Source organism: Phalacrocorax aristotelis, chromosome 2 (assembly GCF_949628215.1).
Source record: "Phalacrocorax aristotelis chromosome 2, bGulAri2.1, whole genome shotgun sequence".
NCBI lineage: Eukaryota > Metazoa > Chordata > Aves > Suliformes > Phalacrocoracidae > Phalacrocorax > Phalacrocorax aristotelis.
In genome coordinates this window covers 136,223,774-136,236,474 of record NC_134277.1, presented here as the reverse complement: position 1 = coordinate 136,236,474, position 12,701 = coordinate 136,223,774, and the positions used below count along the sequence as shown (strand labels likewise).

General features: G+C 37.6%; 1 protein-coding gene across 1 annotated transcript in view; it reads right to left on the bottom strand.

Annotated features, from left to right (window-relative positions):
* Positions 1-5,660: 5,660 nt before the first annotated feature.
* Positions 5,661-12,701, bottom strand: part of ZBTB10 (zinc finger and BTB domain containing 10) — a 29,666-nt gene continuing 22,625 nt past the window's right edge. Inside the window, exons 4-5 of the mRNA XM_075085297.1 lie at positions 10,481-10,656; positions 5,661-7,779 (exon numbers count right to left, since the gene is read on the bottom strand). Coding sequence (XP_074941398.1) covers positions 7,474-7,779; positions 10,481-10,656 — 482 coding nt within the window. The 3' untranslated portion in view covers positions 5,661-7,473. The remainder of the gene's footprint in view (positions 7,780-10,480; positions 10,657-12,701) is intronic.

Genomic DNA, 12,701 nt, shown 5'->3' with positions numbered 1-12,701 from the left:
ATTAACAGCTTTTTTTTCCCTGCGAGCATACAGTGGGCACAATGCCTCTTTCCACATCTTCCAGACAGTAAAAACCATCATTCGAGGAAGAACCCAGGGCAGAATACCACCTTTCAACAGCAAGGGTTATTGACAACTTCTTTGTGAACATTATACATTTGTATCTTTCTGTTCTAGAAAGTGAGTAGATCCTCTAAAGTTGAAATTATGGTAGAGGTGTGACAGTAAAGATGATTTTGAGATTAAAACTCCCAACAGTTTTGAAAAATATAATTAAGCATGGCAATGGTAATTTTTGCAAACTTAGAGTAATGTTATATATCCCATGCAGTTTAGAAACATCCTGGCATATCAAGTCTCAGTAAGGTTTAAAAGCAAGCCTCTCCCTAAATTCCAATTATTCAGAGGTTAGAGAAAGCTTCCCACTTTCCCCTCTTTTCCAATTACTCGATTTCTGAGAGCGACAACAAAAATGTACAGATATAGTATTATATCCTATGACCTCAGAAGTCTGATTTTTCAAGTGGATGCAGAGAATAGCTTGCAGAAAGATGGTATGACAACATTCAGAGACACGCGGGTCACTCACCAAATCAGCGTTCCTTAAAAGTAAAAGGATCCTTCAACTAAAACAGCGCTTTAGAAATGCACTTCCTACATATCAGCAATGAGAAACACAAGAAAAACATTCCCAGGGAGAATTTATTTCACTTCTTCACCAATAACATTTTGCAATCTATAACCAGGAGGAACTTCAGGCTTGTTTGAACAAGATGTAGCCTAGGAAGGCACTATCCGGGGAGAATGCAGTACACACTGACTGATAAAAGCAACTCCAAGCTAGAGGCATTTTAAGAGTTAATAGGAGTGGGATGCAGTTACCATTTCCCATCAAGTAGACAGTTTTGGTGTTCAGTGTCAATAAAATCTTTGAAATAAATGCATTGAGGTGGTATAACCGCTTATACGCTCAGCCTCCCCCCCCCACCCCCCCATTTGATTTGAAAATAGTTTGGGCTGTTTCTCAGCATAACTTTGGTATCTTAACAGTTAATCCTGTAGGCATTTAAGTTAAAGGGCTAGAAAGAGGCTGCTTAAAAGTCTGATGTTAGGTCTATCTTTTAAAGGTCAGCATTTCAAGAGTTAAGGGTTTTACAGGAACATCCACTCCACCGTGCTGCAAAGATAAGGATCTTTTCCTGTCCCTGATGAATGCAGCTGGATTCAGGTCCATTAAGAAAGCTGCTAGAAACCATTTCATTCAGCACTGGCTTTTTTCCATGACTGCTCTGACAAACTTTGCAGTTCATCTCCTACAACTGCTTGCTTCGCCAATGTTAATTCTTCTCCGATTAGACTGAATTTGCTGAATTTTAACACACATTTCTAGCTACAGAGTTAATGCTGTTCTGTAGAATCTAAAGACGTTTTCCTAAATACTTAGGCAAAACATAATAGTGTACATAATTTTAAAAAGAAAACATCACACAACTATATAGCACTTAATTAACAAGCTGAAAATATATTCAAGTCTTGAAACAATTCTCTGAGAATCACCATTCAGGTAATTTTAGTAGTTTGTTCAATGGCCTACAAGTTGTTTTCCAGGCTCTCCCAAAACCAGAGCTATTGTCCCGCACAAGACAATTTTCTTCTGCGCTTTACCAGCGCGTCAGATAGCTGCGCAGAGCCAGCTAACAGAAGCTAGTCAGACAGAAACCCCCGAGTATCCAAGGCAAGATGATGTACAGGCAGACTCGCCTATCCAGGGTACGGATACAGGGCAAATGGAAAATTCTGAAGTTTTCAAATCCTTGGAAGAAGTTAGAAAGGGCTGATCATTTTTTAACCAAAGGAAGCCACTTGTGAACAACCTACCAAAAATAACACTCATTTAAGGAAGGTAACAGAAGCCAAAGGATCAGTTCAAACACACATCCAGCGTTATTCAGTCAAGAAGCTTTTTGAGAAACCCAGACGAAAGCACTCTTTCCAAACATCTCAGGTTGGTGGGGCTGGAAAGAGGAAACAACAGAACACCGAGGCAAAGGCTTTGGGCGCACACAAAACAACTGCATTTCTGAGGGGATCCAATCCTTCTGGTATGCACTCAACTGTCTTAAGTATCCCTTAAGTGATCCACTCTGCTCAGTGTTGAGCTAAGTTTGGCTAAAAATCCAGTTTTAGTTCTACACATCTTATCTGGGATGCTGGTTTTTGGAAACTTGTTATCTTAATAAGGCAGATCACTTTACGAGTGACGTTTAAAACACAACCTTAAAATAAGTTCTATTTTCTCTAAATTCTATTCTGTTCTATGCCAGAAGCAGAAAGTAAGTCATTAGCAGCAAATGATCGTATGGTAACACTTACTCATCCAAAGAAACCTCTCTGCATGTGCTTGTGGAAGGCGAGGAGGCAGGGCACAGATGAAAGTAGATAGAATGAAACAGTTATTTTTTTAATTTATTTGCAGTATGGTAACTTAAAGACTGGTGCACATAGTATTAGAAGTCTTGAAATGATGTTTACATACCAATAAGTGAGTGAGAAATTACTTATGTCTGTACTCTGAAGTGGCTAATCCAAATCCATTCAGGTAAGCAAAACATCAGGTATAGCTTATTTTAAACATTCGCTTCAAATTGCAATAATGTTAAATACAAAGTACTTCTTAAGCCAATTTTATTTTCCAGTTTAAGTCACAGGATCCTTCTAGTATATTTTTACCTTTTTTCACATACAAGTATTTTAAAACCCCAGAGTGATTTATATGTGGGAGCTCCAACATCTTGAGGGGTTCGGCTCAGCAATGCCTCCACCCCTAGTTTTCAAACCTGTATTTTCTTTATTACAAAAGACTTATTTTATTACAGGTTTGTTAAAGGATACTATATAAAAACCATCTTATTTCTTTTTATCCACTGTGGCAATATTTAACCTTTACCATATTGTTTAGTGAAACACAGTAACGTGCTATTTAAATATATAAAAGGCAAATCTCAGTTCTAAGGAGCAAACATTTATCAAATAAAAAAAATGGATAACAGATTACATAGTGAAGAGGGATGCTAACAGAAGGGTATATGGTAAAAAATATCTACAGAAAACTACTCCGTGGTACTACCTCCGCAGAGCCTGAACCACATTCTGGAGACATCCAACAAACGCAAAACTGGGCTTCTTGCATAGCTTCATCAGAAGGTTGTCACCAAATTGTGCTGGAAAGAAATACAGTCAAGTGTCCAAAACATTCAAGTATCAAACCAGAGGAATTGTAACAACTTAAATCCAAAAGCCTTTTTTTTTTTTTTCAAGTGACATTGCATTCAACATTTTTCTCCTTTTTCACTTTCTTTTGGCACAAGTTTTGCAGGCTGCTGGTCGCATCAACTACCTTGCCTTCCGTTCTCATGTTACTTTCCAAAGCCATTTAAATAGAACAAAGTGCAAAGGAACAGCCAATTAGGTACAGTTCTTGCAAAGTGAATTCTGCATCTCTGTGGAGTCTGCGGACTCCAGAAATGCTTTAGAATAGGTGGGAGACTTGTGTTCCTGAGTGGCAAGAACAGGAAAAGTCAAGCGAAACAAGACTTAAAGCAAACAAACCACAGAGATTGGCCTTATTAAAGAAAATCCTATTAAAAGCCTTACCAACCTAAAGCTAGGCAAAGAAAGGATCTTCTGCTAACAGCATTACTGCTGTGACCCACAACTAGAGCCTACCACACGCCACTGAACTGGCCCCCAACTTTTCTTCACCTGGTAACGCTTATTCTTTTCAGAAGGAAGTTCTCAGGGATTACTACATGCCCTCCTGCATTTGCAGGAGTACACGCGTCTCAACAAGTAACAGTGTGTTCTATGGGGACCAGTAACTTCAACTCTTACTAGTTAGGGTGCATCGTTTTGACAACCAAAATTTCTGGCTTTCAAAACTGGTTTCGCTTCAGACAATGATTTTACTAGATCTGCTTGCAAACTCGACTATGAAAATTTTGTACATCATTAAAAAAATGCCATTCTGCCTGCAAGATGCATCTGACATGACTATTGAAAAATGCTTGCTAATGGCACTGTAGTAACATGGGCATAAGACAAGCGTGTTTTATGTTGTCTTCCTTACATCACAGCTACTTTGACAGGGACTTCCAATCAAAGTGAATCTACTCACTGATTTGATTTTGTCCTGCACCACGGTTCCCTGCCAGAAAGCGCTCTGTATGGTTTTTTTTTTTCTAAAAGGTAACTGTCACTGCTTGATGAGATCATAAAGCAAACACAAACCCACGGAAAGGGGGGAATCCCAACATCAGAATTCTGTGTTTGTCTGTTTTTATAACATGCATTATTCTTTTCATAAACTACTGTTGTGTAGTTTAAATGAGGAATTCTCAGACATTTGGTTTGAGAAGTATTTCATCAGAAGACAAAATGAAGACTCGGTATCTTTTAAACCAATAAGGAAGACAGTTTAAGGGCATTAGTCTCTCTCCCTTTAAAAAGGAAAAATCCCAAAACACACCAAAACCAGACAAACTGAAATTCACTGCCACGTTACTAGAGCACAGCTCCAGCACTTCTTAAGAGAAAGATAATTTCTAGTGCAAACAGAAATATCTTCCTACTTTTTATAATAGCAAAGAACCTGAGCTGCCCCTTCTAAGGTAATTCTTAGGAAATTTATTAATTTAGAGCTCCCCAATCGAAGTAATATATTTAAAATAACTTCTGAATAAACAGCTCAGAAAATCCAGAGTGTGGATAGCATCCAAACAAATTCTTTTGGTTCTCCAACACGAGAACAGTGGATCTCCATTAAACTTCTTCACACCATTTGCCAAAGAGCTAGTACCACATTTCAATAGTCATCCCTCTCCCTCTGATCCTACCAAGGGCAACTACATGCAACTCCTAAAGGTAAGCAGTTAAGTATTACCAAGGAAACGATGATTGTCACAATGCAACAGAATATTAAGGCCAGTGAGTAATAACTGAATATTTATAAATAACACTATTTTCTATTAAAGCCTGCTTTTCCAAATATAACCAGAACAAAAGCACAACAATTCTGTAGTGTACCAAGTGTATATTTCAATTTACGGTATGCAGTCTAACAACAAATTTGGTCATAATTTACCAGATATACATAAGTGATTTAAGTAGTAAAGAAGATTCAGTTCCAAGAGAATAAGTTCATACCTTGAGGAAAAAAAACCAAAAACAAAACAAAAAAGGAAAATACATTAAGAATGTAGAGCCAGGTCCAGTTTCTAAGCATTAAGTGAGCAGTATTCTAATAAAGCAGATTTAGGTGAATTTCATATATATATATATTTATATATATAGACAGATCTACCAATTGTAAACTATTGTTTTAAAGGGGATAAGTGGGATGGAAAAATCTTGAGGCTATACTTACATATTCACAAAGCAGAACATTACTTTAACGTTTAAAATACTTTTTCATTCATATCATCTTTGCCCAACTAATTTCTACTTTGGACCCCACCAGAATTACACATTACTTATTTCAGTCTAGAACAATGAGAATAAGATGTATTGTTCAGTGTAAAAGAAAAGGCACCCCACCCTCCCCCACAAAACTAATTATATGTCAGGTTTACAAGGATGTGGAAACTACCAATGAAACAAGTGGATGATAAAAAAAAGCATTTTAATTCCCATATATCTGTAGTTCAAACTTATCTCAGCTTCAATCAGCAAAAACAATGTCTTAACATTATGTCACTGTTCTACTGATGTAAAGGACAACAGTAAAGCTTGTCTCTTTAAATACATACCAACTTTGATCAGATGGAGCACCATTAAGATTCTGTCCGTCAAAGCATAGTTCAAAGTTATCCACACAACTAGTATAATTTAGTTACCTGATATAAAATAGGAAAAAATATACTCATTTTAAAATTAAACAATGCTGAAAAGTATGGTGACCCTCAATTGGTTTTTATACAGTACTGTCACACTGGCCTAGCTATGTGTCATGATAAATGCTCTGCATATTTACTCATTGTGACATAATAGTACATTAGATGTATTGTTCCAATGATTGCCTGAATTAATTTCCCTTAGGCTAGACAACACAGAGGAGTTCAAGATGAAGATGTAATGCCCTCCCCTCCCTATGAAAGAGGCCTTAAATCATTGGTACAATATTACAAGCTTAGGAAAAAAATCCACATGGCTACAAAAACTTCAAGTTTCAACACCTCCTAGGAAATCTGAAATAAAGAGAGTAGGGAGCATATCATCCTGAAAAGCAGACAACTCAAAGAGCATTATTTTGTTTTGGACTTTTTGTTTTTCTTTAAAAAAAATTCCAGCAAATTAAGTCAGTAAGTTGAGTGTAATTGGTTTATATCAAACACTAGCAACAACCCATTAAGTACAAAAGAATAAAAAATAGTTTGTGTTCATTTTAATGACGAACGATGGGCACAATAGCCTAGTGTCCAATTCACATCACATAAACTAGCCAAAAAACAGACAAGTAAGAAATTATCACCCAAGAAGTTGTTTAATATGACACTTTCTCCATTCCTTGTATTTTTATTCTGTGGTACTGAGGTATACACCAGGGAAGTCAAAAAGTTTGAGAGAAGGGGGGCTTTAGAGGAGGGAAGAAACATTAATACATCAGATACCTTTTAGCATGACTACCTCTTTTGACTGAGTGGCAGAAGAGTTACCCATGCTCTGATCAGTCTATTATTTTCATTATTGGTCATCTCTTCTGCAAGACCATTTTGGAACTGCTGAATCAGTAACAACCTTCTGGAAAATTCAAAACTATGAAGAGACACTAAATTAATGCCATTATTAACTTCTCCAGTGCTTATCACCTATACCACCTGCCAGCATAGAGCCAATAGTTTTAAAACCAAATTTCAATATGGCATTGGCATTATCTGTGATGCATATTTAAGTGATTGGCTTTCACCTATCAGAGTATGGGAGAGGTAAGGTTCGTATGGCAAAGACATGCTTGTGGAAAAAAGAGCCACTAGCCCAAATTAGCTTCACTGGTTCACTGACAAAGTACAAGTGGATTTGGAAAAGCTGTCTTTGTATTTCCATACCAAGTTGCAATTTTCTTCATTCATGTTAACAGATACATGAATGTGTAACATAAGCACAGTTACTACTATGTCTGAATAGGACCCAAGTAGCTATATCCTATAAATAATAAAAAATACATTTTTCTTTTGATAACTGACTGTAGTTGTGAGGACTCTGTATAATTCAACCCAATGGTTGTATGCTGTACAGTCCTGTGCAAATATCATAAAAAAATTAATAATCCTTTTTTGCTATAAGGCTTTGACCCTACATTTTTCACAGCAACGTAACTACCATCCAGCCTGTACCATATTTCGCAAGCCTTCAGTCCAAAAATTCAAACAGTCAATCCATATAGTGTCCGTTTGCGGCACCCTGAAGCCATATGCTCTGTCAGTCATCTAAAGGCATACAAACTTCCCCAGATTCATCCCATCGAGACTGGTCATTCTGTTCTTCTACATCGTCACCAAGCTCCTCGTCACCTTCTCCCACTTCGTTTTCCTCGTATTCTTCATCCCTGGGGAAATCTGTGTCCTGCACCTGGTCTGCTCCCTCTTGCCCTCCAGGCTGAGATTTATCTGCACAGTCTACACAGACTCCGTAACGTCGTGATCCGTGTCTTATTCCAACGCTGGCTGCTAGCATGAAAATCTTCTTACACACCATACATTTATACTTTTTATCCTTTTTATGCACCTATGGAAGAGAAATGTTAACAGCTGAAAATATGCTTATCAGGTTGCATTTGTATATAGTACTAGAAAATTAACAATAATAATAATTACTAATACAAAAATCCCTTTTTTTAACTCTTCCAGAAGATACCCCAACACTGTTCAGAGGCAGAGAAGTGCTACTAGAGATTGATTTTGACTACACAGGCTATTATCCACAACCAAACCACCTGCTTACTGTTCAGCAGGTAGCTGAACAGCGGCTGGTTCCCTAAGCTGATGAGTGTTCATTTTATGACAATTCACTGTACAGAACAAGACTCTGAAAGGCAAAGAGAACAGTATAAGCATTTATGTTGCACATAGGATCATCTCATTTACAAAATTGCCTTTATAATTTTAAGTCCTAGAAGCATGAAGAACAAGTAGGAGTTATTAAATTCTGTGTGTGAATTCAAAGAGCAAGATCCTTCTTCCACAACACCTCCCTCCCAACACAACCAAACCCAACATCATCTTTCCAGGTCCCTTTGGTGATTTTTTTGTCCTGTATGTAGAGTGAGCTTGTGTGTAAAATTAGAAGCTGCTGTTGACTAACTTGGATAAACATAAATTTAAATTCTGAATTTGGGATTATGTTACTTGTACAAGTAACTGAATTCAGCAACCATGTACAATAGTTATAATTTTGGAAAAAAAAACAAGTTGTAGACTTCTTCCTTCTGTCTGGTATCCCCACGACAGATAACTATGTGTTTCAATATCTCATTTGAGGTCACATTGAAAAAGTTGCCATGCAGATGGGGAAAAAAACCAAGGTCAAGATACAAATACTTAGTTTAGTCCTGCTGTATAATCTGTCCAGCTGATACTACATGTTTTTTTCCTCAGCCTCTAGACTTATGATGTTTCACACAAAGTAGAATGTTTGAGGTGTTTGTTGAATGGAGAGGGAAGGAAAAAAAAAAAAAGAAATAAAGGTGGTCTGACTCCATTAGGGAGAGCACACTTCAGTTAAAGCACAGGGTTGAGCTGAGCTCCCTCTATAGCTATTTTCACCCTGTTTGACTTCATCTCCTTTCCTGAAAGAGAAAAAAAAAATCTTCAGCTCCAAGACTTAGTCAGATACTGCAGGAGGGAAACCTGAAGTCCCACTCTACTCTTCCTGGTAGACCAACTACCACCCACTGCTGCTATCTTCTGTGGTGAGTCATGGAGGAAGGAGTAGCTGCTGGGACATGTTACATGGTGACACCACCAATAAGGTGATAACAACCTAACCTCCTCTGCCCAGCCACAGAGCTGCCCCATACCATCACCACCTCCATCACCAGTGTCACCTACATACATCACAGAATAAGATGTCCTTCAGACTCGGTAACATCATGGGTACTCCTGTCCCTTCAGGCATCTAAGCCCTCACCAGGTGGTATGGGAGGGGGAAGAAAGGCACCAGTAGCAGTGTGGAAAAATGTGCATCTAAGATGAAAGAACTCCAGTGGAACATAAGACGCTGGTTCTAAAATTTACATAGGAGCTATTAATGCATGCCTTTCCTACCTGCAGAGCAGTTCAACAAATACTTAAGATAACTACAGTGGTCTTTTAAGTTCTAGGATTACATCCTGATATGACTCAGGTTATTATTTACTTGTAATAATATTACTGGCTAACAGAACATGCATTTCACAACAGCCCAAGCTTGGAAGCTTACTACCACTTTTTCTACTAAGGAACGAAAAGCCAACTGTGAGGCGGCTATGGAGACTTATAGAACACCTTCATGAGGGAGCAAGCTGGTCCACTGATGCTGAAAGGATTGAGGAAAGCTACCAAAAATGGAGAAGTGCAATTTACCCCATTCCATGCATTAGCCTATTCTGAGTATCTGCAAAACATGTTGCAAAATGAGTTTTCTTAAAAATCACAGCTTGGAGAGATGTTACTACCTTCTCACCACCAATATAATCTTGCTTTTATTGCTCCCCTAAAATACACCCTGGATTTTAGACAGTAAATTTTATAATGAAGTCTTAATTTCCTTACACACTAGGTACAAAGTACCTGCAAAAGACAGAATACTTTCTCTGGATCCTCAGATAAACAGTACTCATGTCAAATCCTGAGCTATGCAACATGCACAGCACAGGGTAAGCTCAGCTGCTGATTATGGTATTGGTAGAATGCAAGTAAGAAGGACGTTTACTTTCTGCATCTCAGATATTTTTTGTTCTTTCCTAAACCTTAAAGCAGACACTGTACTACAGCTTTGTCTAGTTGTGAAATAAGTATTTCAGAACTACCCCAAGATATTGTGTAATTTCTGATTAACAGGGTGTCCTCACAGAAAACAGTGATGAAGCATTATAGAACAATACGTGCTATTCTACTGCAGTAACACTAAGCCAAAATTCCCTTTCATTATCTACAGAATACTTATATATACATCTCTATCATGTCACTTTCAAAAATCATCTTGAAGTTACCTCTATCAGAATTCCAGCGACAACTGATACTGCGTTTTCCATTAAGAATATAGGAGGTATAGTTATCACAAAGAGGTGTTTGCCTTCATCCATGTTAGATCACGATATAACAATTTAAGTTATGGCAAATCAGAGAACAGTGTTTCTCCCAACTAACAAAACATCTGGAAAAGCCACGAAAACCCGCATGTACATGCATGTACATACACACACACACTCTTGAGGTTAGCTACCTACCAAGGAATGTCTCTTTACATGCTCTCTTCGAGTAAACAGCTTCCCACAGATGTCACAACTGAAAGATCTCACGCCTGTATGAATGAGCAAGTGTCTCTTTAGTGTTCTTCTGTATTTGGCTACATAATTACAGTGTGGACACTTCAACTTGTTCATGATTAAAGCAGAGGAATCGCCTACAAGAAAATAAGCCATCAGAAGAAAAGACCATGAAACACACACACAAAAAAACCCCCAAACTATTTCAATATGTTCTGCCTGGTGCACAAAAATAAACAGGTGCCAAAACAATAAAGCACCCACATGACTTTGCATCAGCCACATCAGGACAATGCTTGCCTGCAGAAACCACAAAAACTGGTAGGTTCTACATGTATGATCTTGCTAGAAAAATACCTACTTGTAACCAAGGAATTTTTACTACAGAAGTACAGATCAATTCTTTGAGAAGTCTTATTTCATGAATCAGAGTAAGTTAGCTATGAGTTAGCAGTATTTCATTTTCTAGAGGTCACCTATACCAGAAAACACTTTATTCTGGATTAGAAACCCTTGAGCTCTGCAGCACTTAGACAGTTACAATCTTCTCTCCCAATATTCTATTTAGAATTGTGTGCAGGAACTGCCTGCCAAGCTCTGACTCTACTAATAAATAAAAAAGAAAATATAACTAAGCAAGAACAAATATTGACAAAAGGAGTAGGACAGTATGAAGCAGCATAATTCTGAAACAGCTAAAAAGGGAAGTTGTTAGTTCAGACCTTAGCTATTCTCTACCCAATGACTATTTTGGTCTAACAGTAGAGAAAATAAAGAAAGCAGAAAAAACTTCTGGAAGTAGCAATGTCCCACTTCTTCCTTATGATGGAAGAGAGCTATTTACATACCCTTGGACCAAGGGTAACATAGCTTGCTCAAAGGATATGTGCAAAACAGGTTTACTACAGCTGCCTATTACTGCATGAAACAGAAAAGCACAGGATGCTGTGACAGCTATGAAGAAGGTCACATAGGAATGCAAGGATTATTTTGAGAATAGGGTACTGACTCAACTTACTACAGGTGAGATAATTTATGAACATGATCGTAACCATCTAGAAGCATCTAAAAAGCACTGGTTAAGGCTACATTATTATACATGTGTGAGTTTCTAATGTTCATGCTGGCAGGAAGAAAGCAAAAGTAATTGTGTGCTACGTGCATGAGCCTGTATGCCTATATCTAAGACGCCTCCTCCCAGCTTCAAAATCCATCATAGCATGGAAGTTAAATTTTGCTAACATACCAAAGGCAAACTTTTGAATATCGGGGCACTCATGCAAGCTGCATGTCAATATAATGCCACGTAATGGCTTACATGAAGAAAAGTAAGTTCAAAAAAAGGTTTTAAAATGCAGTTTTATGCACAACAGCAGGCGTATGACAGGCAGGCAGACATCAGGGCTGTAACATACATGGGAATTTAATGGTTTAAGAACAGGCAGACCTCCTAAGACTCGAGTTCTAATCCCTTGCCTGCTAGTGAACTTCACCTTCTGATGACCCAATTTCTTCCACTGCAAAAACCAAAATGTTTAAGGTAAACCATAAACCACCTCCCAGTAATAGCTCAGAGTTACAGAGAAGAGGTAGGCACTACTATTATCCAGTCCTTAAGATCCTCTTTTTACTGAAGACTGTATTTTAAGGATCCAGCAATAATTATTTTAGATGTGGTGCGTTTTTTGGTATGTTTTCAGACAGAAAAATAATTACAGATAATTGCTTGCTTGAACTATTAAAGGTTTGACTGAAGAGGGCTTTAGTTACGGTTGCACTGAATTAAAAACATTCACTGCAATGAAGTTTTGATTTTTAATAGCAAGAAGTATGCTCTGAGATCTATTTTTAAAATGATATTTAACTTCCTATCTTCATCATTCAAGTGTTCAATTTTAAAGTCCATTTCACTGTAGTTAGCTTACTAAGGGGAGAACAAAAAAGCTATCAGATCATTAAAGTTCTCACATACCTTCATATTCAGGCACAATACAAGAGATTATATAAATCATGGTCTGTTTTTACTTCTCCATACATTTGAACTCTTTTGTCTCCTTCCAAGTAAATACTCTTGTTTACATTACCCAGAAAGGCAAATGATATGGAAGAAGATTATGTAAACACTTGATCTTCCAAATCTCTATAGACAAATTAATCTAATATTACCATCAGTGACACAGAA